The 25,982-nt window shown below is 42.2% G+C and overlaps 1 protein-coding gene and 1 pseudogene across 2 annotated transcripts in view; one reads left to right on the forward strand and one right to left on the reverse strand.

Annotated features, from left to right (window-relative positions):
• The window catches only part of LOC126945689 (40S ribosomal protein S2-like), a 53,456-nt pseudogene extending 28,032 nt beyond the window's left edge, over positions 1–25,424 (forward strand). The window contains exons 2-3 of the transcript XR_007722519.1: positions 24,145–24,452; positions 24,756–25,424. The product of XR_007722519.1 is annotated as a 40S ribosomal protein S2-like (transcript). The remainder of the gene's footprint in view (positions 1–24,144; positions 24,453–24,755) is intronic.
• On the reverse strand, positions 4,463–12,432 carry PAGE1 (PAGE family member 1). The gene is made up of 6 exons (XM_050775769.1): positions 12,286–12,432; positions 11,157–11,227; positions 10,562–10,655; positions 7,724–7,849; positions 6,452–6,577; positions 4,463–4,576 (listed from the first exon to the last, which is right to left on the reverse strand). The coding sequence occupies exons 2-6, from the start codon at positions 11,217–11,219 to the stop codon at positions 4,554–4,556; spliced, it is 432 nt and encodes a 143-aa protein (XP_050631726.1). The 5' UTR covers positions 11,220–11,227; positions 12,286–12,432; the 3' UTR covers positions 4,463–4,553.
• Positions 25,425–25,982: the final 558 nt, after the last annotated feature.

Here is a 25,982-nt window from a genome sequence, read left to right on the forward strand (position 1 = left end):
GCTGGGATTACAGGCGTGAGCCACTACACCTGGCCCACTCCCAGTTTTTAAAAAATTAATGTTTGCATTGCATTTGTTTTTCCATTCTTTTAGTTTCTATCTACATATGTGGTCATATGTGAAATGAGTTTCTTGTACATGGCATATGGTTTGATTATTTTTTATCCACTCTGTTAATCTCTATCTTTTAATTGGCCCAGGAATGAATATTTAAATTTTTTCAGTACTTATTAATTTTTAAAAAAATTAACAGACTCTTTTTCTAAGAGAAGTTTTAGGACCACATCAAAATTGAGAGGAAGGTATAGAGATATCCCATATACTCCTGGGCCCAACACGTGCACAATTCTCCCCATTATCAACATCCCCCAAAGGAGTGGTACATTTGTTACAATTCAACCTGCAATGACATATAATTATCACCCACAGTCTATAGTTTACATTAGGATTCACTCTTGGTGTTGTACATTTAATAAGTTTGGACAAAGGTATAATGACATGTACCCACCATCATAGTATCATACAGAGTAGTTTCACTGCTCTAAAAATCCTCCATGTTCCACCTATTCATCCCTTCCTGCTCTATAACCCCTGGCAACCACTGATCTTTTTATTGTTTCCATAGTTTTGCCCTACCCATAATATCATATAGCTGGAATCATACAGTATGTAGCCTTTTTAGACTGGCTACCTTCACTTAGTAATAGAAATTAAAGTTTCCTCCATGTCTTTTCATGGCTTGATAGTCCATTTCACTTTACGGCTGAATAATATTCCACTGACTATCTGTAGACAGTTTACTAATCCATTCACCTACTGAAGGACACTTTGTTTGCTGCCAAGTTTTGGCAATTATGAATAAAGGTGCTTAAACAGCAATCATGCACACTTTTGCAACAAGAAAAAAACAGAAAGTCCCGCCACAAAAAAAAAGAATATTTAAAGAAGAAACAAATGGAAGGTTTAGAAATAGAAGACATGATAACCAAAGAAAAAATTCCCACTGAATGGGTTCAATAGCAGAATGGAGACAAGCAAAGAGTTAGTGAACACAAAGACAGATAAAAAGAAATTGTTCTATTTGGCCAAGAGCAGTGACTTACACCAATAATCCTAGCACTTTTGCAGGCTGAAGTAAGACGACAGAGGGCTGGAGGCTAGCAGTTTGAGAACAGCCTGGGCAACATAGTGAGACCTCATCTTTACAAAAAACAATTAAAAATAGCTGAGTGTGATGACACGTGCCTGTAGTCAGCTACTGTGAAGGCTGAGGGAGGAGGATCCCTTGAGCCCAGGAGTTCAAGGCTGCAGTGAGCTATGATCTCACCACTGCTCTCCGGCCTGGGCAACAGAGTGAGACCCTGTGTCTAAAACAAAACAAAAAGAAATTGTTCAATATGAACAAGTCAGAGAAAGAAAGTGAAAGAAAAAGGAATACAACCTCGTGGACCTGTAAGAAAATACTAAAAATATCTATCATTTGTAGCATCAGAATCACAGAAGAAGTGAAAATGTTAGGGAAACGGGAACCTAGGACAGCCAGAGTGACCCCACTTGAAAATCAACTCCATCTTGAAATTAGCAAGGCACATTCCTTGCTAGTCACAACCCACGGTCCTAAGATGTTTGCAATTGAGAAAACAGACTAAAGATACCTAGAAGGACATACTCCCACAGCAGCGGAAAGTGCAGGGGTCCCAATACCCATAACAATATATGCTTTTGTTGGAACCGAACTGTCGATTCCCTCCTGGGCAGGGGTCGCCGCGAAGGATCACCGACACGAGATTCACAGCAGAGAGTTATTTATTACTAGCGCGCTAGGGTCCCAAGCTCTAAGTTGGCCCTGGGACCCCGAGTGCTTGTTACAGGTTGTTTATATAGGCAAACACAAGTTCAAACACAGCTTAAGGCGCGAAATTCAAACAAAGCTTTAGGCGCGTGGTAATTGGGTCTAGCTATGGCCTGAGCAAGGTGTCTTGTTCTAATTGGTTAGAGCAGGACCTTATGAGGTTTTTTCTTGGAGTTGCTGATTCCGGGAACTTCGAGGCAGGGTGGGACCCCCGGAATTGGCAGGGTGGGACCCCATGAGGTTGTTTCCCGGAATTGGCAGCGTGGGACCCTATCAGGGTGGGACCCTATCCAGAGCCACCTGGTGTTAATTTTTTCTATATGAGGCCTAGTTTCTAAGTTTTATGAGGCCTAGTTTCATTGTCCTAAGATGTTTGCAATTGAGAAAACAGACTAAAGATACCTAGAAGGACATACTCCCACAGCAGCGGAAAGTGCAGGGGTCCCAATACCCATAACAATATATGCTTTCAAAATAATTATAGTTATGCTTTGATGGACTTACATACTAGAAAGTCAAGGATAGTTTTCTTTAAATCAATAGAACGATAAATTTCGTCATGCTGTTATTCCACTCACACAAAGGTACGGGCAAGTTGACTCTTTACATAGACAAGACCCCTATATAAGTGTGAGGAAAAGAAAAAGAGATCAGACTGTTACTGTGTCTGTGTAGAAAGAAGTAGACATAAGAGACTCCATTTTGTTCTGTACTAAGAAAAATTTTTCTGCCTTGAGATGCTGTTAATCTGTAACCCTACCCCGCAACCCTGTGCTTGCAGAGACTTGTGCTGTGTTTACTCAGGGTTCAATGGATTTAGGGCTATGCAGGATGTGCTTTGTTAAACAAGTGCTTAAAGGCAGTATGCTTGTTAAAAGTCATCACGGTTCTCTAATCTCAAGTACCCAGGGACACAAACACTGCGGAAGGCCACAGGGACCTCTGCCTAGGAAAGCCAGATATTGTCCAAGGTTTCTCCCCATGTGATAATCTGAAATATGGCCTCGTGGGAAGGGAAAGACCTGACCGTCCCCCAGCCCGACACCGTAAAGGGTCTGTGCTGAGGAGGACTAGTAAAAGAGGAAGGCCTCTTTGCAGTTGAGATAAGAGGAAGGCATCTGTCTCCTGCTTGTCCCTGGGCAATGGAATGTCTCAGTGTAAAACCCGATTGTATGTTCTGTTTACTGAGATAGGAGAAAACCGCCTTAGGGCTGGAGGTGAGACGTGCTCGGGGCAATGCTGCTCTTTAATGCACAGAAGTGTTTGTGAAGATGTTTGTATACATGCACATCAAGGCTCAGCACCTTTCCTTAAACTTATTTATGACACAGAGATCTTTGTTCACATGTTTTCCTGCTGACCCTCTCCCCACTATTACCCTACTGTGCTGCCACATCTCCCTCTCCGAGATGGTAAAGATAATGATCAATAAATACTGAAGGACCCAGTGCTCCGTATGCTAAGCGCTGGTCCCCTAGGTCCACTTTTCTTGCTCTGTACTTTGTGCCTCTTTCTTTTCTCAAGTCTCTCGTTTCCCCTGACGAGAAATGCCCACAGGTGTGGAGAGGCAGGCCACCCCCTCATATAAGAAAAACGTGGTCAGGCCAAGGCTCACACCTGTAATCCTAGTGCTTTAGGAGGCTGAGGTGGGCAGATCGCCTGAGCTCAGACGTTCGAGAGCAGCCTGGGCAACATGACAAAATCTCATCTCTACAAAACAATAGAAAAACTAGCCAGACATGGTGGCATGTGCCTATAGGCCTATTCAGGGAGGATCCCTTGTGCCCAGAAGGTCGAGGATGAAGTGAGCTGTGATAACACCACAGCACTCCAGCCTAGGTGACAGAGTGACACCCTCTCTCAATTTTTAAAAATATAAAACAAAAAAGTACAAATGTATCAATCTAATTCACTACTTTAACAGATTAACGAAAAAAATGCTGTGATAATCACAATAGATGCAGTGTTTGATGAAAGTCAACATATATTCAAAATGAATACTCTCAGCAAACTAGAACAGAATGGAATGACTGACTGTTGAAGTCAATCTACAAAAAAAGTACAGCAAATATCATGTTGAAATGTTGAAATTTTTCCACTTCTGATCAGGGATAAGACAGGGATATCCACTATCACCATTATACCAGGTGGGTCTGCCCAATGCCCCTAAAATCAGAAAAGAAATAAAAGTGTTTAAAATGGCAGCAACAGGCCGGGCGCAGTGGCTCATGCCTGCAATCTCAGCACTTTGGGAGGCCGAGATGGGTGGATCACTTGAGCTCAGGAGTTCAAGAACAAACTGGGCATCATGGCAAAATCACATGTTTACAAAAAATACAAAAGAAAACAGAAAAAAAAGTGGCAGAAACAAAACTGTTCTTATTCAAAGATGATATGAATCTGCATGTTGAAAACTGAAAAGGATCTATAAGTAAACTTTTAGAATTACTAAGCATGTTTAACAAGGTTGCTGGATAGAAACTCAGTATGTAGGAATTATGCCTCTACATACCAGCTCAAACAGCTAGCATATAAAATGTCAAAGAATGATACACATTTCAGAGCATCGAATACCTGGAAATAAAATTAACAAAAGATGCACAAGACTTCTTTGCAGAAGGATGTAAAGCTTTATTGGGAGAATTTTAATGGTCAAATTTCCAACACAGGAGCATCCTGCATCATTTCAGCGTGTCTTCTTTTAAGGTTGTGATTGCCCTTCATCTGTAACAGAAACATAACAGTTAGGAACATGACTTAGCAGCAGATTATTTAGATGACCCTAAAGGCACACAAAGGACACTACAATTTGGGTTTTGTAAAATGGACTACAAATAGAACCCTAAGGGCGATCCTGTGTCTTATAGCCAAGTAAACCTCGTATAAACTTTGAGGGTAGACATGTAGAATTTAAAGGTAATTAATTCCGTAAACATAAAGTGCTTCCTTTAAATCCAGAAGCACTTATAATTAACAGTCAGCAATTTGGAAAACACATGTGTAAAACATACTTCAGTGGATTACTCAGAAAGTACTGGAGTCATGGTCTTTGAACTTCAAATCTTACCAACTGATGCCTCAAAAGCTGAAACTTACATCTAACATTTGATATGGTTAGAGATCACATATGTGTCGACAGTCTTATTAGAAATACTGGCTCATGAAGACTGACAGTGGGGCAGGGAACGTGAATAGCACAGACATCTTACTCACACCCATGCTGAGGATCACTGATCTACATCCCACAGAAAATAGAAACTAAATGGTCTCTCACCATTTGATTATTCACTCACTCAAGGTTTCCTTGGAGAAAGATTTAAAAAGCAATTATTCATTAAGGGCCAGAGAATCCCAGCTTGGGCAACACAGTGAGACCTCGTCTGTACAAAATTTTTTTTTAAAAAAAACAGCATCAATCAGGCATGGCAGCTTGTGCCTGTAGCTCCAGCTGCTCAGGAGGCTGAGTTGGGAAGATCGCTTGAGCCTGGGAGGCCGAGGTTGCAGTGAGCTGAAATCACACCACAGCACTCCAGTCTGGGTGACAGAGTGAGATTTGTCACACACACATACAAAAAAAAAAAAAGCCAGAGAATTCAAAAATTGACAGAACCTAAGAATAGGCATTCAGGTCTCCACACAGAAAAACTAACATGAAGCAGAGTGCCTGCTCACTTTCTTAGTAGCAATGAAATCTCAATTCAGAGGTTTTCAGAGGACTCAGGCCAGGATTTGATGATTTATGATACACAAATCATGCAAAACAGATGATCTCTGTATCCCATGCATTCTATGCAACAGGATCAGAGTGTGAAAGAACCAGAATGGAAAAGGATTTTAAAATATCTGACTTAAACTCACTATTTTCATAAAACCAAAGACAGGTTTAGAAGGTAAGGGATTTGCTCAGAATATCACCAATGCTGTAAGAGCTGGTATTAGAACCCGCATCAGTGCTTCAGCATATTTCACACCAAGTGATGGGTGTTACAAATGTGTTATGTATTTGTTAAAAGCAGATCTTTACAAAAGCATCTGAATATCATGAGCTATTGGTTTAAGGATTTATACTCAAAAGTTATAATTCAATATGGCTTTGACTCAGTTTGTTTCTGTATCTGACAGTCTATAAGTTGGGTGCTGGAACCTGAACTACGTTTCAAATAAACTTTATATAAGAACTCTATTATTAAAGAGGCAGTATTGTCACCTCTGTGTTATTAAAAACATAATACTGGGCCAGGCGCAGTGGCTCATGCCTGTAATCCTGGCACTTCAGGAGGCTGAGGCGGGTGGAATACCTGAGATCAGGAGTTTGAGATCAGCTTATGCAAAATGGCAAAACCTCGTCTCTACTAAAAATACAAAAATTAGCTGGGCGCGGTGGAGCACGCCTGTAATCCCAGCTACTTGGGAGGCTGAGGGAGGAGAATCACTTGAACCTAGGAGGCAGAAGTTCCAGTGAGCCAAGATGGCACTAATGCACTCCAGCCTGGTTGACAGAGCGAGACTGTCTCAAAAAAATAATAATAATTATAATATGATACGGCGGAAACAGACAAATTATAAGGTTACAATTTGCATGCCTAATGGATTGACTACCTTCTTCAGGTGTTTTCACCTCCTCTGGATTTGGCAGGCCCAACTCCTGGACATCAGGACCATCTCCACGCTCACACCCAGTCTTCGGGTCAACCTGTTCCTGGCTATCTGCTTCAGGCTCTGGCCCTTAAAAAAAAAAAATACATATATATATATACATGTATATATGTACATGTATATGTATATCAATTTAAGCAGTAAAACATGAAATATGAATAAGGAAATAATATTCATGCTCTCAGTTTTATTAAATGAAAGCTTACACTAGTGTAATAATAAATGTGTTGATAAGAATCCCAAGAATATTATTTCAGGAGTCTGTTGGCAGAAAAGAGGAAAACAGGGTTTTCCAAATATTACCCTCTTCCTTTCCTAAGACTGCCCTCAGACAACTTTGTTGCCTCCTTTGTACTTCTCTGTTATTCCACTTCTGATTGTCCTTATCATATTAAATGACTCAAGGGTGAAACCCTGTTTCTCATAGCACTTACACTCCTGGCACTTAGACTCCTACATGGCATGAGTAGACACCAATAAACACCGAGTGAAAAAAGGTCTTTAAAGAATACATGAAAAATCCCCAAATCCTGAACATTCTGCATACCGACTTGTCTATCCTCTCCAAAATGTCAGTATCCTGAATGACAAAGCAAAATTAAGGAAACATTTCAGATTAAAGGAAACTAAAAACACATGACAAGCACATGCAAGACGTGATCCTGAACTGGACTCTGGATCAGAAAAAGAAATTCTATAAAGGAAATTATCTGGGCCGGGTATGGTGGCTCATACCTTTAATGCCAACATTTTGGGATGCCAAGGTGGGCAGATCACTTGAGTCAGGAGTTCAAGACCAGCCTGGCCAATGTGGTCAAACCCCGTCTCTACTAAAAATACAAAAAAAAGAGAAACATTTATTTGTCAGGTGCTGTGGCAGGGCTGTAATCTCAGGACTTTGGGAGGCTAAGCTGGGTGGATCACCTGAGGTCAGGAGTTTGACATCAGCCTGTGCAACATGACAAAACCCCGTCTCTACTAAAATTACAAAAATTAGCTGCCTGAGGTGGCACATGCCTGTAATCCTAGCTGCTCGGGAGGCTGAGGCAGGAGAATCACTTGAACCCAGGAGATGGATGTTGTAGTGAGCCAAGATCGGGCCACTGTACTCCAGCCTGGGTGACAGAGTGAGACTCCATCTCAGAAAAAAAAAAGAAAACTATAATACTGTGGAAACAGACACCCTACAATTTGCATGCTTAATGCACTACCTACCTTCTGCGGGCAGTTTCATCTGCTCTGGGTTTCGCAGGCACACCTTCTTGGCATCAGGACCATCTCCAAGCTCATAGCCGGTCTTCGGCAGCACCGGTTCCTGGCTATCAGCTTCAGGCTCCTGCCCTTGAAGATAAAACAAAATTATCATTTTAAGCAGCAACACATGAAATATGAATAAGAAAATAATATTCATGCTCTTGGTCTTACTAAATAAAAGCTTTAGCTACTGTAATAATAAACGTGTTGATAAAAATCCCAAGAACATTATTTCAGGAGTCTGTTGGCAGAAAACAGGGTTTTCCAAATATTACCCTCTTCCTTTCCGAAGACTGCCCTCAGACAACTTTGTTGCCTCCTTTGCACTTCTCTGTTATTGTATTTCTGATTGTCCTTATCATATTAAATGATTCAAGGCTGACATCCTGTCTCTCATTAGCATTTAGACTCCTAGCATATGGCATGAGTAGCCACCAATAAATGGTGTGTGAAAAAGCACTCTTTAGAAGCTACACGAAAAAGCCCAAAGTGCTAAACATTCTGCAAACCAACTGGTCTATCCTCTTGAAAAATGTCAGTATCAGCCAGCGGGGCGTGGTGGCTTACACCTGTAATCCCAGCACTTTGGGAGACTGAGGTGGGCGGATCATCTGAGGTCAGGAGTTAGAGACCAGCCTGGCCAACATGGTGAAACCCAGGCTCTGCTAAAAATACAAAAGAAAAAAAAAATTAGGCAGGCGCAGTGGCCCTTGCCTGTAGTCCCAACTACTCAGGAGGCTAAGGCATGAGAATCTCTTGAGCCTGGGAGGCAGAGGTTAGAGAGAGCCTAGATCTTGCCACTGCACTCCAACCTGGGCAACAGAGTGAGACTCTGTCTGAAAAAAAAAAAAAAAAAAAAGAAAGAAAAAAGAAAATTATCTGGATAACTGGCAAAATCTGCGTATACTCTGTATATTAAATAACTGCAGGTTCTCATTGTTAAATTGCCTGAGTTTGATCATTGTGCAGTGATTATCCAAGAAATGACTTTTTCTTTGTTCTGAGGATATATAAACACTCTCAAGTACTTAGGGTAAAGGGCCGTAATACCTGAAACTTTATCTGAACAATGGAGCATTAGTAAGAGTAAACATAATATCCATAAGTGTGTATGTGAGTACGTGGGCAGCAGGGTAAGAGAGGGAGGGAAGAGATATGAAACCAATGGAGCAAAAGCTATTAACAACTGGTGAATCTAGGTGAAAAGTATATGAGTTAATTGTACTATTCTTGCAAATTTTCTACAAATGTTATGTCTTGAAAATATGTAAAGTAAAAACTTGTAAGAATATATGACAACTACACTGAACTTTAGGAAGACAGAAGTTTTTTTTTTTTAAATTGTGGTAAAAAATACACATAACATAAAATTTACCATGGTAACTAATTTTAAGTGTTATAGTTCAGTAAGGAGTTATGTTTGCAACATTACCAGCAACTAAGAACAAACTTTACACGTTTGTTTTCCTATATAACGAAACATTAATTAATTAATTAATTAATTTATTTGCGATGAGGTCTCACTATGTCTCCCAGGCTGGTCTTGAACCCTAGACTCAAGCGATTCTCTCACCTCAGCCTCCCAAGTAGCTGAGACTATGACTGCACGGCCCTAAGCCCAGTTTGAGACCTTTCTACTAAATGACAATCTGAGGATAAACCACAGGACATGTTTAATGCTTATATTCAGCCACAGAGTACCAAGGGCAGTGTGCATCAGCTAAGAAATCTGAAGTCTACAACATGGATAGGATTTCAGTTACAATTACAATGTCAATTTCTGAAGGATTGATTAGCTGAATGGATTTGAGGACTATGGAAAATCTTACAGTCTCGACACCCATTACCTACTGGGGTAAACAGAAACTTAACTTTGTTCAAACAAAGTTATATTTAGGTCCGAAGGTCCCAAATGTAATATTCCATAAATGAACCCCGTGAAGAACAAAGCACCAAATATAACACTGTTTGTGAATCACACAAAATATACTGTCCCGCACTGAGAATAAGGGAGTGGGTGGACAGCAATTAATGGGCATTGTTATCAGTCGTATTCTAGAAACTTTTAACAGTAAATCCTTAGAATAATCCATGACCTGAGTTTCTTAATTGTTTTGCTTCAAAATATTTTATCTCGGAGAAGTTATTTCCATCTCATGTTAATCTCAGGATAATTCCTTTTTTTTTGGTTTTTCTAACCATAAAAGGATTTAATCACTTCCTAAAAGCCACTTAAAAAATCATACTACACCAGCTACCTGTATGGCAGTATCCTGAATTCTCCAGCTTTCATCAAACTTACCACATAAAAATATCAAAGGAAATGGTGGCCAGCAATGAGCAACTCAGTTTTTGGAGTTGCTCCTGCTCCTCTGAACTGGGTCTATTCCTGGGCCAGTACTAAGCTACCTTACAGTAAAGCATTTGAGTTTTAAGCACTTTCAGCAAAATCATTTACTATTGTTACAGCAACATAGATGGTAGGAAGACACAAACTTTGGAACAAAACACAAATTTTGTATTCACCAGTCAAGTGTTCTTGGACAAAACACAATCCCCGAGCCTTTGTTCTCTCATTCATAAAGTGGAGAAATTTTATCATAGTGAGGGATTTATTTCCCTAAGGTAAGCTGCAAACTATACCCTCTTCACTTTTCCAGTCAATTTCTAGGCATCTTTTGCATCGTTTTCATTCCTTCTGTTCCTGGTATGTGACAATGCATGAGACACACACACACACACACACACACACACACACACACACACCCCAACAGGCATTCTTCTTCCCTTTCCCTTCACCTTGAGCTTCAGATGCTCCCTCATCCTCTTCCTCTTGAGTAGAATCCTGACTTTGAGTTGGTGATTCCACTTCTTCAGGTTGCTCATCACTGGACTGCTCGTGGTAGGGCATACGTGTGTGAGTGTGCAAATACAAAAAGTTTTATTAATACATGTCAAAAAATATATACACATATACACACAGAAAATGCATAGATGTTTCTGATCATAACTAAACCTAAAGACATTTCTCCAACTTTATTCTATATGGTTAATAAGGCTACTCTACCCACAGAAAGGTTACTGCGAGAAAAGTTACCCACAAGGACTTTGGAAGCGATTATACTCTATGTTGGAATAGATGTGTATAATCTATGTGTCATTAACAGGCAAAGCATGAGAAGGAAGTCATGGCCAAAAGTTGGAGAACACGAGAGAAAAAAATCCTCCTGAATCAATATTTCCTTCACGAGATGCCAGAATCATTTTTGATCAGCATGAACTACCTTTATTAGTGTATCTATACTAATGCAACAACACTATCACAAAAATTAATTTCTGCTAATAGAAAACATCGAACTAACGTTAAAGCGCTCAACAGCATAGGCCCAATTACCTCAGAAGATTCTACAAACATTCTTGGTCTACGCCGATAGATTAATTTTCTTCGAAAACCCATATTTCACACTGAAAAGAGAAAACCGTGACTGGGAACATGCACTTGAGAGGACAGCTATATTCGATCACTTCCATGGCTAAATATTAACTTGTCATTTTAATTTTGAAAATACTCTCAAAATAAGTCCCAGAGTTAAGTGTAAGTGTGTACGTTTTCTGAGTGCTTGCAAAGCCACTTATGCTCCCCAAGCTGGCAGTGCAGTCATCTTAAGGCGTGTGGAAAAGGCAGAGGACATTATTTTAAAATTTCTTTTAGACACAGGATCTCGCTCTATTGCTCACGCTGGAATGCAGTGGCGTCATCACACTTCACTGCAGCCTCGACCTCCCGCTCAAGCGATCCTCCTGCCTCGTCTGGAGTAGCTGGGACTACAGGCACGCACCACTACACCCCCCTGACAGAGGGCATTTCTGATGAGGTTTAGTTTCACAAGCGGACTCCACATGAAAACACTAGTGAATCACAATTCCCGTGACTGCTGCTTTTGGCACACTCCCACTTACTAGAGCCATTCACTCCCCTCAAATCAAGTTTGGTTGGACGGCACAGCCTCTCCCAGTCCTTCCCATTGTTTCCGGACCTTCCATGGCAGAGGTGAGACCTCGCCACGCCTCTCACTCGGGTGCTTCTCACTCAGGCACTCCCCACTCCACACCACTGGGGGGCACTCACCAGCCCGCAGCCTTGCCAGGTTCCAGGCCCCTTCTTTACCGCCATCTTCACCACCCACCTCCCGCCCCAGGGCCCTATTCAGGATTCAGGAATGTGCCCTGTGTCATGGATTCCTATCACCTCGGGACTCTGACCCCTCCAACAGCACCCGCAACACTCGCCCCATTTTCACCTGAGCCCCTGACCGCCTCCCCTTCACGGCCCACCTTCCTCTCTGTCCTGGCCCCTTCATGACCACAAAGTCAATGGTGGTGTCGCAGCCTGTGAGGAGAAGGAGGACGAGCTCGAGGCCCTTCTCTTTCGGAGGCCACTGAGGCCCTTCTCCCTCAAAAGCCACAGATCACTACACCAAGGACCCACCGAACCTGCCCTAAGCCCACTGGCTCCTCCTCACCCTCACTCACACTTCAGCCCCCAAGGAGGACTGGCCTGTGGATCTACCAGCTGAGTCTCAGTAGAGGAAAAAGTGTCCGGATAGCAGGAACGTGACTGCACACCCTCACAGCTCCCTGGCGTTCTCCACGTGGGCGAAGTGGCCGACGGGAAGACACCCAGTGAACATGCTCACTGAGGCCGGCACCCAAGGAGCATGCGCAGCTACCGCGGTAGGGGGGAGGAGGGGGGCTGCAGTTCCCAGCAGCACACCCCACACTCCCGATTTTCATTCCCATGGAGATAATGGAATCCGACCTCCCTCGGCAGTTTCATATGCCTCGGGTACTCAAATACCTCAAATAGTGCTCCCCTCAAAACTCATTCCACCTTCAACTGAGCCACCCTCCCGTCCAGGGCCCTCTCTTGCTCTGGCCCCACCATAGAAACAAGGACCATGGTGGCTGCCTGTGAAGCGAGGTAGACCACCTGCTAAAACAGAAATAGCAACATACCCCATAGCATTATACAAGACTAAGAGTCTCATAACCAGATATTAAAAATGTCTAGCATATAACTCAAAATTACTCAGAATATGAAGAACCAGGAAAATAGGGCCACTGAAATGGGGAAAGACAATCAACCGACACGACTGCTAAGATAGAGATGTTGGGATTATGTGGGAAAGCCTTTAAAGATGCTATTTTACAAATGTGTAGGCTGGGCGCGGTTTGCACTTTTGCGTGCTGAAGTAAGAAGATAGATGGCTTGAGGCTAGGAGTTTCCAACCTCGGCAACACAGTGAGACCTTGTCTCTATAAAAAAAAATTAAAACTAGCTGAGCGTGATGACACATGCCTGTAGTCCTAGCTACTGTGAAGGCTGAGGCAGGAGGATCCCTTGAGCCCAGGAGTTCAAGGCTGCAGTGAGCTATGATCACACACTGCACTCGAGCCTGGGCAACAGAGTGAGACCCTGTGTCTAAAACAAAGCAAAAAGAAATTGTTCAAGTGTCTCAAACCTGATATTCAAAATGTCTAGCGTGTAATTCAAAATTACTCAGAATAACAAAGAACCATGAAAGTTAGGCATCTCGGCCAGGCTCAGTGGCTCATACCTGTAATCCCAGCATTTTGGGAGGCTGAGGTGGGTAGATCACGAGGTCAGGAGTTCAAGACCAGCCTGGCCAAGATGGTGAAATCCTGTGTCTATTAAAAATACAAAAATTAGCTGAGTATGGTGGTGGTCACCTGTAATCCCAGCTACTCGGGAGGCTGAGGCATAGAATTGCTTGAACCCGGGAGGCAGAGGTTGCAGTGAGCCAAGATCGAGCCCCTGCACTCCAGCCTAGGTGACAGAGTGAGACTCCAGCTCAAAAATAAATAAATAAAAAAAAGGAAGTTATGGAATCTCAAATGGAGAAAGACAAACAACTGACACCAGAAATGTTAAGATTATCTGGAAAGCCTTTAAAGATGCTGTTTTAAAAAAGCTATAAACATCCATGTCCAGACACAAGTTTTCAGCTCCTTTGGGTGGATACCAAGAAATATAACTACTGGACTTAATAGTAAGAGTTTGTTTAGTTTTGTAAGAAATACTGCCAAACTGCCTTTCAAATTGGCTTTACCATTTTACATTCCCACCAGCAATGAATGAGAGTTCCTGTTGCGCCACATCCTCCCCAGCATTTGTTGTTGTCAGTGATCTGGATTTTGATCATTCTAATAGCTGTGTTTTTGGTGCAGTTTTCATCAACCCTAGTTGCCCATTGGAATTGCCTAGTAGAACATTTAAAAAATACTGATTTTTGGCTGGGCACAGTGGCTCACACTTGTTATCCCTGCACTTTGGGTGGCCGAGGCAGGCAGATCATCTGAGGTCAGGAGTTCAAGGCCAGCCTGGCCAACATGGTGAAACCCCATCTCTACAAAAAGTCAAAAATTAAGCCAGGCATGGTGGCTCATGCCTGTAATCCCAGCACTTTGGGAAGCTGTGGTGGGTGGATCACAAGGTCAGGAGATCGAGACAATCCTGGCTAACACGGTGAAATCCCATCTCTACTAAAAATACGAAAAATTAGCCAGGCATGGTGGCGGGCACCTGTAGTCCCAGCTACTTGGGAGGATGAGGCAGGAGAATGGCATGAACACAGGAGGTGGAGCTTGCAGTGAGCCGAGATCGCGCCAGTGCACTCCAGCCTGGGCAACAGAGCAAGACTCCGTCTCAAAAATAAACAAACAAACAAAAGAAAAACCAAAAATTAGCTGGACATGATGGCAAGTGCCTGTAGTCCCAGCTACTCAGGAGGCTGAGGCAGGAGAATTGCTTGAACCTGGGAGGCAGAGGTTGCAGTGAGCCGAGATTGTGCCATTGCACTGTAGCCTTGGTGACAGAGTAAGACTCTGTCTCCAGAAAAAACAAAACAAAACAGAACAAAACAAACACACAAAGATATCGATTATCAGGCTCCACCCCAGGACAATTAAGCTGGGTCTGGGGCTTAGTCATTTATTTATGAGCATTTAAAAAGTATTTCTCGGGTTATTTAAATTTGTATCTGGTGTTGAGGATGGCTAGTTTAGAACATATAATACCAATAGGCCTTTGACAAAGTGTTCAGAGCAGTGAGAAAGGTAAGATATAAAGCTTTTACCATCTTAAAGTCAACCAGCTTGTTGGAGATGGGTTGATCAGACACATTTGGAAGACCCTGCTTGAGGTAAATCAAATATAAGCAAAATAGTTGTAGATGTTGAAGCAGAGACAGCTAAAGGGACATTAGTGCTGCAATTTAAGGCCTTTCAGGGTTTCCCCAGATGATTAAAACTAATCAGAGGCCATGACAATCATCTTTTCTAAGTCTATAGAGAGAATAAATGCAGAAGGAAAGGGAGAAAAAAACTATAACTATTTTAAAATCTTCCTAAACCCTTAGCGTGTTTTGTAGTCCTTACTATATCACCTGAACTAGTCTATTTTATAAAGTGGCCTGGATAACCTTTAAAGTCCTCTATGTGGGTCTCTATCAGCATTTGCCAGTCATAACAAACAGACTGAGATAGAAGACACTGAAGCTGTGTCTGTAGAACATAAGACAATAACAAGAGACCAAAAGCAGGTCCATTATGTACAGCTGCCCAGGAGTGTACATTTAGGAGGACTGCAAAAGTTAGAAGACATACCTTACTTATTAAAAGTGGTGACTAGAAAATGTACCCCTAAAGAAAATCAGTATTTTTTTTAAGTATACCATTCAGTACTTCTTAGTATATTCACAAAAGTTGTGCAACCGTTAGTACTAATTCCAGAACATTTTCCTCACCCCTAAAAGAAACTCTATTTTCTGTCTTTATGGATTTTCCTATTCTGGACATTTCACGTAAATGGAATTATACAATATGTAGCCTTTTGTGTCTGGCTTCTTTCACTTTGTATAATGTTTTCAAGGTTCAACCACATTGTACCATGTATTAGTATTTCATTGTTTATTATTGCTGAATAATATTCTATTATATTGATGTACCACATTTTGTTTACCAATTCATCAGCTGATGGACATTTAGCATCTTTCTACTTTTTTGGTCACTGTATATAATGTTGCTGTGTATATTTGTGTGCAAGTTTTTCTGTAGACATATGTTTTCATTTCTCTTGGGTATACAGCTAGGAGTGGAATTGCTGGATCATAGAGTAAGTCTATGTTTAACTTAAAGTGCCAAACTATTTCCTACAGTAGCTTCCCCGTTTTACATTCCCCAAGCAATGTGTGAAGGTTCTTCTTTCTCTTCCTCCTCAGCAACACTTGTTATTTTCCATCTTTTTTATTATAGCCATCCTAGTGGGTTTGAAGTAGTATCACGTTGTGATTTTGATTTGCATTTACCCAATAACGAACAATGTCAGGCATCTTTTCCTGTGCTTGCTGACCATTTGTATATCTTCTTTGGAGAAATGTCTATTCAGGTCCTTTGCCCAACCATCACCTGTGCTGCAACCTTTATAGCAGGTTAAACTACCACCTCTGCAACAGCTATCTTGGAAATTCAGACCACAATCTCTGCAGCAGCTGGCCCAGAACAGTCAGATCTTCATCAACAACTGCCCTATTTTTTGGCCCCAGCTTCCAACTTACATCTGACTGGAGAAAGCCAAATCTGCTCCCCAGACCAATCATATAACATGTCCAACTCTTAGTTAGCCCAACAATAACCTCCAACCAGGGCACACCTGAAGCTCTTTCCCACTCCCCTGCCTGCCTTTGAATCTCTGCCAACCACAAATGATGGTGGCTGACTTTCTTTCTGTAGCAAGCTCTGAATAAATAGCCTCTGTTTGTTCTCATTTGGGTGGTCTTCATTTATTTCCACAGTAAGGTTGCCAAATAAAGGATAGGAGACCCAGTTAAATTAGAATTTCAGATAAACAGCAAACAATTTTTTAGTATAACTATAGTCATGCATCACTTAACCACAGGGATATTGATACAGTTTGGCTCTGTGTCCTCCCCCAAATCTCATGTGGAATTGTAATCCCCATGTGTTGGAGGAGGGGCCTGGTGGGAGGTGATTGAATCATGGGAGTGGATTTCCCCCTTGCTGTTCTTGTAACAGTGAGTGAGTTCTCACGAGATCTGATGGTTTAAAAGTGTGTTGCACTTCCCGCTTTGCTCTCTCTCTCTCCTGCCACCACGTGAAGGAGGTGCTTCCTTCCCCTTCACCTTCTGCCATGATTGTAAGTTTCCTGAGGCCTCCTAGTCATGCTTCCTGTATAGCCTGCAGAAATGTGAGTCAATTAAACCTTTTTTTTTTTTTTGAGGCGGAGTCTTGCTCTGTCGCCCAGGCTGGAGTGCAGTGGCCCAATCTTGGCTCACTGCAACCTCCGCCTCCCAGGTTCAAGCAATTCTCCTGCTTCAGCCTCCTGAGTAGCTGGGTTTACAGGCACGTGCCACCATGCCCAGCTAATTTTTGTATTTTTTGTAGACACAGGATTTCACCACATTGGTCAGGCTTGTCTCAAATTCCTGACCTTGTGATCCACCCACCTCAGCCTCCCAAAGTGCTGGGATTACAGGTGTGAGCCACCACGCCCAACCAAACCGCTTTTCTTGATAAATTACCCAGTTTTAGGTAGTTATTTATAGCAGTGTGAGAATGGACTAATACAGATATGTTCTGAGAAATGCATTGTTAGGTGACTTCATCATTGTGTGAACATCATGGAGTATACTTATACAAACCTAGATGGTCTAGCCTACTACACACCTATAGGCTATATGGTATAGCCTATTGCTCCTAGGCTACAAACCTGTACAGTATGTTACTGTACTCAATACTGTAGGCATTTGTCCCACAATGCTAAGTATTTGTGTATCTAAACATATCCAAACATAGACAAGGTAATGAGTTGTACTATGATGTCATTATGGCTATGACATCACTGGGCGATAGGAATTTCCATAATGATGTCACTAGGTTATAGGAATTTTTAGCTCTATTATCATCTTGTGGGACTGCTGTCATATATGTGGTGCATTATTGACTGAAATGTCCTTATAAGATGCATGACTGTATGTTTCAAATATTGCATAATTGTGATTTGCTATATCTGGAACTCTATGCATATATAAAAATGCAAGCTCACACAGAATTCTGAGAGGTGTACTGCTTTCTTAACAAAAGGCAGCTGGATAGTTCTGATCAGTTGAGCTCTGTGGTTGAAGTGACAATTAAATGACATTTCTGTTTTGTTGTGTTGTGTTTCTGTACCAGGCCAGAGCTTATCTGCCAATCAATACATGCTGTGATGTACCTTTATCAAGCTGGGGGACTTTCACATTATTGTCTGGGCTTTAGCTCCAGTACAAGGCATTTCATTTTAAAAGCCCTTTGCTCCCTGTGTGTTAATTAAAGTCATTTCAGTGGTCTCTGCTGCCAGTTTCCTCTGCTCTTCAATGTGATTAATGTTAATTCAGTCCCAGAGTCCCCTGGAGATTCATTCAAGTTTCATTCCTGACTTATTTCTGTCCTGACCAGCTGGCTCCAGGTTCCTGCAACTGCATGGGCATCTTTTGGATTATTCTGTTTATCTTTCCCAGGGCCCAAGGTAAGGGTAAAGTCTAATGGAGTGCATTTGTCAGCAGGATAAGCCATTCACTGCTGCTTGAACACCATAACCAAAGTTAGATTTAATATATGCTTTTGTAAACTCCACAGCAAAAGCTGGTGAAGGGTTGCTGATTTGTTTTTTGATCTTTTAGAAGATGCAGCCAATGGCAGGGCAGTAGCTGGTAGGACTGAGCAGAGAGGAAGGGGGACTCTACGGGGAGCTCTGAAGGCTCCTGAGTCTTTCTCTGCCTTTAGGGATGTGGAAAAGATAGACATGTCAGGAAAAAGACAGATATCTTTAATGAAGCTAATAAACATGTAAAAGAAGATGTGATATTTAAAGAAACAGTACATCAAAACTGACAAATGCAATCTTTCACTGTGAGATCGAATTCAATTCACCCAAAGGGCACACTTTACTTTTGTTAAAAAATACTTGCCTTAGATTTCAACACAGCAAAAGCTCTCATATAAGCCAAGGCTAAAGCTGAATATGCTCTGGTTAGTGGGTTTTGCAACCCTGAAAAACAAGCAGGAAGCCACACAATACAGAGATTTGGCATTTGGACTTGCACACACATGGGCATGCATGGACACACACCAGCACACATACAATCCAGTAATTATGAATTATCATCATTAGGGGTTTCAGCGCCAAAAGTGTTTGTTGTTCAAAATGCTGTAAGGATGCACAATTCACACATATTTTCAGATTGTTGGTTCTGATTCCTGGATCAGTTCCTCCTATAGCCTACCCATGCATACAATGCAGAATCCTGGTGGGCTCTAGAAGCAGGGGTTGCTAATTGTCCTTTATCCTGGAGAACCCAAATGAAGAATTTCTGGCTTTTGGTTCTAACTAGCCTACTATGTACCTTGTTTAGACTGGCTGTAGGGAAAGCAAAGGTTAATAAAGCGGTATGCTTGCCTCAGAAGCCAATTAGAGGCTTTTGCCTACAAAAGCAATTATAATGCAATGCTGTCTGTGAAGAGTGCTATAAAAGGTAAAAACCTTGCAATAGAGTGGTGAGCAAATTAATCTGGGAAGTCTTTGCAGATTTAATCTAGACCTTGAAAACTGGAAACGGCAGTGGCAGGTTGATGTGTTCTGTGTGGGTTCGGAGGGCAAAGGTGGAGGGAACGAGCTGTAGTACATTCAGCACAAACAAAGGTAGAAGCCAGAAAGAGCAAGGAATCTGTGAAACTGGGAGCAAAGCGGTATTTTCTAACATAGTTGGAAGAGAGGATGTGAGAGAACAGAGACTAGAAAGACAAAAACGGAAATAATAATAACTATTATATATTGCCTGCTTTGTATTGGCTCTGTGCTAAGTGCTTTTCACCCATTATCACATTTAAAGCACACAACTCTTGGAAGTAGGTATTGTTATTTCTATTTTATAGATGAGGAAACTGAGGAACAGATAATTTATATAACTCAAGATTTCAATCTGGGGCAGGGGTGAGGGTGTCCGATCTTTTGGTTTCCCTGGGCCACATTGGAAGAAGAATTGTCTTGGGCCACACCTAAAATACAGTAACACTAACAGTAGCTGATGAGCTAGAAAAAAATTGAAAAAAAATCTCATAATGTTTTAAGACAGTTTTAAGACGAATTTGTGTTGGGCCGAATTCAAAGCCGTCCTGGGCCGCATGCGTCATGAAGGCCATAGGCTGAACAAGCTTGCTCTAGGGTATTGCCTATAACATGTGCTGAAGAACTCTGTTGGGGCACCAGAAGGGAGCTGAGATGGAGGGTTCTGATTACCTGGTGGGCCTGACTCTGCTCCTCCTTACCTTCATGCACTCTTACATTAAGCGTCCTCACCCTCCTTTGTCCTTCTGCAGTTTTTTCAAATTGTGAAGTCCCACCATAGCCATGTTCTTGACATATTGCGCCATGCGTGTATTTTATCTCTCTGACTCATCTTCTGTTTCCTTAAAGGAAGGGATCTTGTCTGTCCTTTCATATCTTCCCCGGAGTGAGGAACTGAAAACACACATGATGGTTAATTGATTGATTAGGATTTCACTAAGCATTCCACTTAGGCACTTACCTGCCTGTAGTGCTTGTTGACTGCTTGATTGAACACCTTCCTCATTAACTCCATCTGGGCAGGCAACTTTTCTGCATATGTGCCAGATCCAGTGCTAGGCACTGTCACTTTCCTGATTTCACTTAATTCTCTCTAGATGTGTACCGTGCATTCCCATTTCACAAGATGAGTAAACTGAGGCTCATTGAGGTTAGGTGGCATGTATCAAAGAATAACTCAAAGGCATATTGTTAGTTATTATCATGCTAACTTACTTGAATACAAAATACTAACAACAGATTGATTTCATCTAACAAAGGATTTATCTACAAGGAAGAAGAAGAGAGAGGTAAGGAGGAAAACCACAGGCATATTTGAAAATGGTGAACCCTGCTTTCCTCTTGCTGGGCGAACTGGTGACCAGCAAGGGGCCAGGTGGGCTGTTCTGCCCTTGGACAGCAGACTGGGTCCTCAAATAAAACAAATTCGGTTGTTTATGGGTTCCACATAAGGCCTCGGAAGTTTAGCTCTAGGCAATGTGTGACAGGCTGTCTCTGTGTTTCGGCTGTCACTGTCTTTAGTTAACACCTCCATCTCAGCTATGTCAGTTGGGCACCAGCTCCCTTCCAGAATTTCTCAACTACTGCCTCAGTCACTCAGCAACCAAGCTGGGCTGACTATGAAGGTTTCAGGTTCCTTTTGACTCTGATCATGGGTTAACTGTTGTTTTGAGATCCTGGCTGTGCAGCCACATTTAGGCAGTTGGAGTTAGACGGTGGAGGAAGGCAAAAAGCCTAAGGGCAATAATAATAATAAATATCGAAACTCACTTCATGTCCAATGTTTTAGTTTCCCAAAGCCCAACCAGGAGAGTAATTTGGGCTTTGTCAAACTTGCCAAAGGATTAGTTTGGCCAATATTAGATAAGCAAGTGGCCTTTTCGTTCATTCCTTGATTTATTGCCCCATTTCTGCTGAAGTATTTATCCAGACATAATAAAATGTGTTACCCATTGCCCCGACTTCACCTTGGCTTGTGAGCAAATAAAAATTCTAAGACTCCAGCTTGGCTGGTGAGCAAATAAAAATCCTATCTGATAGATTTATGCTTACATGTTCTGCTTCTAATGCTTGAGCTATTTCATTTGCTATTTGAGCCAAAGTCTGACATAAATTGTGGATAACATGATCTGTTTCAGGAACTCCTGTTCAGAATATAAATCCCTGCACAAATCAGTAAAATACAGTATCATGGATACCTCCTGGTAAGGTAACATGTCAAAATATTAATAAAATAAGATGACTGGGAGGTTCTGTTTTGAATGCTTGGAAAGGCTGAATGAATATACCGAAAGTGTACAGCATATATTAATGCAGCGAGCATAGAAAATCCATTTTATTACACCCAAAGAAAGTCCCAGAAGTGCACATTGAGAGGGCATATATGTGTTGTTTATGGTAGGTACCACTTATTGTCTGAATTTAATAGATCTGTTTGTTGACGAAAACATCCTAGAGTTAAATAAATCATTTATATAGTTTCTGTTTAGATTTGTGGTAAAATAATTGGACTATAGTTTGCATCATTAGTCTCATGCCTATCATATTCTTGTTGCAAGTTCTTGGAAATATCAGAAACAGCAGTTAATTGTTAATGACCTAGTGTCAAGTTAAGGCATATAGATGTCTCAAGGTTAATATTTCTGTATTGAAGATACAAGGGAATGACGTGGTCAGTCTTAGGGTGAAATCTGGTACCATTTAGTCCTATAGGCATGGGTATAAGAGTCTTACTAGAACATCTGGGGCTGGATGAGAAATCCAGCAGCTGAAAAGATTGGCTGTTGTTGCAGTTGTTTGAGAAAGGAGAATTCACAGAGTTTCTGGAAAATGAAAGTGTTAAAAAAATGAAAAAAAAAAAAAGATACAATCTAGTATCTTGAGATACCACAAAATAAAAACAATAAAGGGAAAAAGAGGAGTCAAATAATAAAATAAGGGTCTGTTGCCCTGATTCTGGATCTTAACTAGAAGGTCTTTGGAGAGGGCTGTCCACTTCAGGAAGTATTTGCTTATGCAGTCCTTTTTGATGACTCTCAGAGTTAAGTCTCTAGTGGGACTGGAGAGATGGTTCAGTGGTAGGATACTTAACACACTGACACTGGTTTACATGTACCCATGGCTACACACCCTGGAGTTAAAATGTAGTGCTTGTAGTTAAAAGGACCTGAAATTGTCTTTTCTAGTGTGTTTCTTCTTCCTCTTCCTCCTCTTCCTCCTCCTCCTCCTTCTCCTCCTCCTCCTCCTCTCCTTCTCCTTCTCCTTCTTCTTCTTCTTCTTCTTCGACAGGGTCTCATTCTGTTGCATAGGGTGGAGTGCAGTGGTGTGATCATAGCTCACTGCAGTCTTGAACTTCTGGGCTCTAGCAATCCTCTGCCTCAGCCTCCTGAGTAGCTGAGACTACAGTACACACCATCATGCCTAGCTAATTTTTACAGTTTTTTGTAGGGACAGGGTGTAGCTATGTTGTCCAGGCTGGTCTTGAACTCTTGGCCTCAAGTGATCCTCCCACCTTGTCCTGCCCATCTAGTGCATTTCTAAGGCTGACTTTCATTGGTTTCTCTTGCAGCATCTCCAGTCTCCTGACTACAAATCATGTAAGGGTATATCTGGTAATATTCTCATTGAAAATGCAACTTGCATATCAGTTGGGCATATGATGTCGTTTTGGACAATATTTGACAAGCTTGAAGTGTTTACAAGGTGGAATCCAATAGAGGAGGAGTCATCACAGTCTCATGGGTCTTCCCGGAATTGTTTCAAGGGAAGAGCCCGTGAAGATTTTGAGATGATATGACTATTGCCTTATGGTTACAGCTGATAGTTAGATTTTAGGTCAGGGGAGATTAAACTCTTCTGAGTACTATGAGAGATCATTGGCCCATTCTATTTTGCCAAAACTTAGTGAGTGGATAAATGTGAGCAAGGAAGTTTTTGTTTTAATGGGAGTACTTTACACAGTTTCTTAAGTATTTCCACCTGTAAAATGAGATGTTCTATTACTAGAGAGTAATATATGTACTCTATCATTAGAGAGTAATGCAGGTGGGAAAAACAATATCTATCAATCTATTATCTATCTATCTATCTATCTATCATCTATCTATCTATCTCTATTATCTATCTATCTATCTATCTATCTATCTATCTATCTATCTATCTATCTATCTTTTCACCTTTTAGCAAGGGAAAACTTTAATCCAACTATAAACCTAACATACCATTACAACTGAATGAAATCTATTTGGAAATGTTCAAACCGTTTTTGAGGCAAAGGTTCTGAACTTTGCCTTTTTCTGCAGCTTTTCCTGGGTCATGATAACAACAGAGAAAGCAAGATTTGGCCACCTGTCTTGAGGAAGATTTTTCTCAGCAAGATTTTTGAAAAGTTTGAGCAATTTATCATTGTGAATAATTTCACAGAGAAAGCACTAAAGGTCTGGAGATGGCCTCTGGTGACATTAAGCACTCATCCTGGCAATGCCAATGCCCATTATTGCACATGTGACAGTTTGGAGAAGGCCACTATTTCTTTTCTTCTGAGGTGGCAGATTATCATATTTGAATAAGCCTTTCAGAATTCATTAAGTCAGATTGAGTAAGTGTCTTTAGAATATCTACTGTAGCAAGAACAGAAAGGACTACTTGTTTTACATAGTAGTCAGAAATTCTCTTTTGCCTTCTTTTCCGAGAGAACACCAAATGGCGGATGACGCCGGTGCAGCGGGGGGGCCCGGAGGCCCTGGTGGCCCTGGGATGGGGAACCGCGGTGGCTTCCGCGGAGGTTTCGGCAGTGGCATCCGGGGCCGGGGTCGCGGCCGTGGACGGGGCCGGGGCCGAGGCCGCGGAGCTCGCTGAGGCAAGGCCGAGGATAAGGAGTGGATGCCCGTCACTAAGCTGGGCCGCTTGGTCAAGGACATGAAGATCAAGTCCCTGGAGGAGATCTACCTCTTCTCTTTGCCCATTAAGGAATCTGAGATTGGCCGGGCGCGGTGGCTCAAGCCTGTAATCCCAGCACTTTGGGAGGCCGAGACGGGTGGATCACGAGGTCAGGAGATCGAGACCATCCTGGCTAACACGGTGAAACCCCGTCTCTACTAAAAAATACAAAAAACTAGCCGGGCGAGGTGGCGGGCGCCTGTAGTCCCAGCTACTTGGGAGGCTGAGGCCGGAGAATGGCGTGAACCCGGGAGGCGGAGCTTGCAGTGAGCTGAGATCCGGCCACTGCACTCCAGCCTGGGCTACAGAGTGAGACTCCGTCTCAAAAAAAAAAAAAAGAAGGAATCTGAGATCATTGACTTTTTCTTGGGGGCTTCTCTCAAAGACGAGGTTTTGAAGATTATGCCGGTGCAGAAGCAGACCCGTGCTGGCCAGCGCACCAGGTTTAAGGCGTTTGTTGCTATCGGGGACTACAATGGCCACGTAGGCCTGGGTGTTAAGTGCTCCAAGGAGGTGGCCACTGCCATCCGTGGGGCCATCATCCTGGCCAAACTCTCCATTGTCCCGGTGCGCAGAGGCTACTGGGGGAACAAGATCGGCAAGCCCCACACCGTCCCTTGCAAGGTGACAGGCCGCTGCGGCTCTGTGCTCGTGCACCTCATCCCTGCACCCAGGGGCACTGGCATCGTCTCAGCGCCTGTGCCCAAGAAGCTGCTCATGATGGCTGGTATTGATGACTGCTACACCTCAGCCCAGGGCTGCACTGCCACCCTGGGCAACTTCGCCAAGGCCACCTTCGATGCCATCTCTAAGACCTACAGCTACCCGACCCCTGACCTCTGGAAGGAGACTGTATTTACCAAGTCTCCCTATCAGGAATTCACTGACCACCTTGTCAAGACCCACACCAGAGTCTCCGTGCAGCGGACCCAGGCTCCAGCTGTGGCTACAACATAGGGTTTTTATACAAGAAAAATAAAGTGAATGAAGCCTGAAAAAAAAAAAAAAAAAAAAGAAATTCTCTTTTGCTTTAAAAGTGTTACCTTCAGAATGAGTTTCTCTCTTTCTAATCCATATTTCATTTGGATGTTATAGTGCTTCTAATAAATTACTATTTTTTCATTTTAGTTGGGGTACCTGAAGAGATTAGAAAACCTGTTTGTTTTCATAATGTACTAAAAAATCATGAGCAACTCCAAAGATACATCTATTTGTATAGATGTGCACTCAAGTGTTTAACAAGGTTACATGCTGGTGATGTAACTGTCATTCAGCTATTTGAATGGAGTGAGCTATTGATAAAGGAACAGCTATAATAGCAGAATTGTCAGAACTTATGGCATATCCAGCACAAAATATGCTTTGCTTATTCTCAAGATATGAGCCATTAACAAACATCATATCAGAGTTTTCTAGCCAGTGGTTCTCAAGGTTCTCAACCTTTAGCATGTGTCAGAATCACCTGGAGGGCTTGTTGAACTACACAATGCTGGTTTCCACTCCCAGAGTTTTGAATTCAGAAGATCTGGAGTGGGGTCCAACAATGTGGATCCCAGAAAAAGTGCCAGATGATGCCGA

The sequence above is a fragment of the Macaca thibetana genome, chromosome X, assembly GCF_024542745.1.
Source record: "Macaca thibetana thibetana isolate TM-01 chromosome X, ASM2454274v1, whole genome shotgun sequence".
NCBI classification, from domain to species: Eukaryota; Metazoa; Chordata; class Mammalia; order Primates; family Cercopithecidae; genus Macaca; species Macaca thibetana.

Excerpts from the sequence above, each read along its gene's own strand:
- PAGE1 (XM_050775769.1), bottom strand. The coding sequence starts at position 11,219 with ATGGGTTTTCGAAGAAAATTAATCTATCGGCGTAGACCAAGAATGTTT. Across the intron at positions 6,578-7,723 it reads GATGAAACTGCCCGCAGAAG|GGCCAGAGCCTGAAGCAGAT; the intron begins GTAGGTAGTGCA and ends TTTTTTTTTAAG. Across the intron at positions 4,577-6,451 it reads GGTGAAAACACCTGAAGAAG|ATGAAGGGCAATCACAACCT; the intron begins GTAGTCAATCCA and ends TTTCTGTTACAG.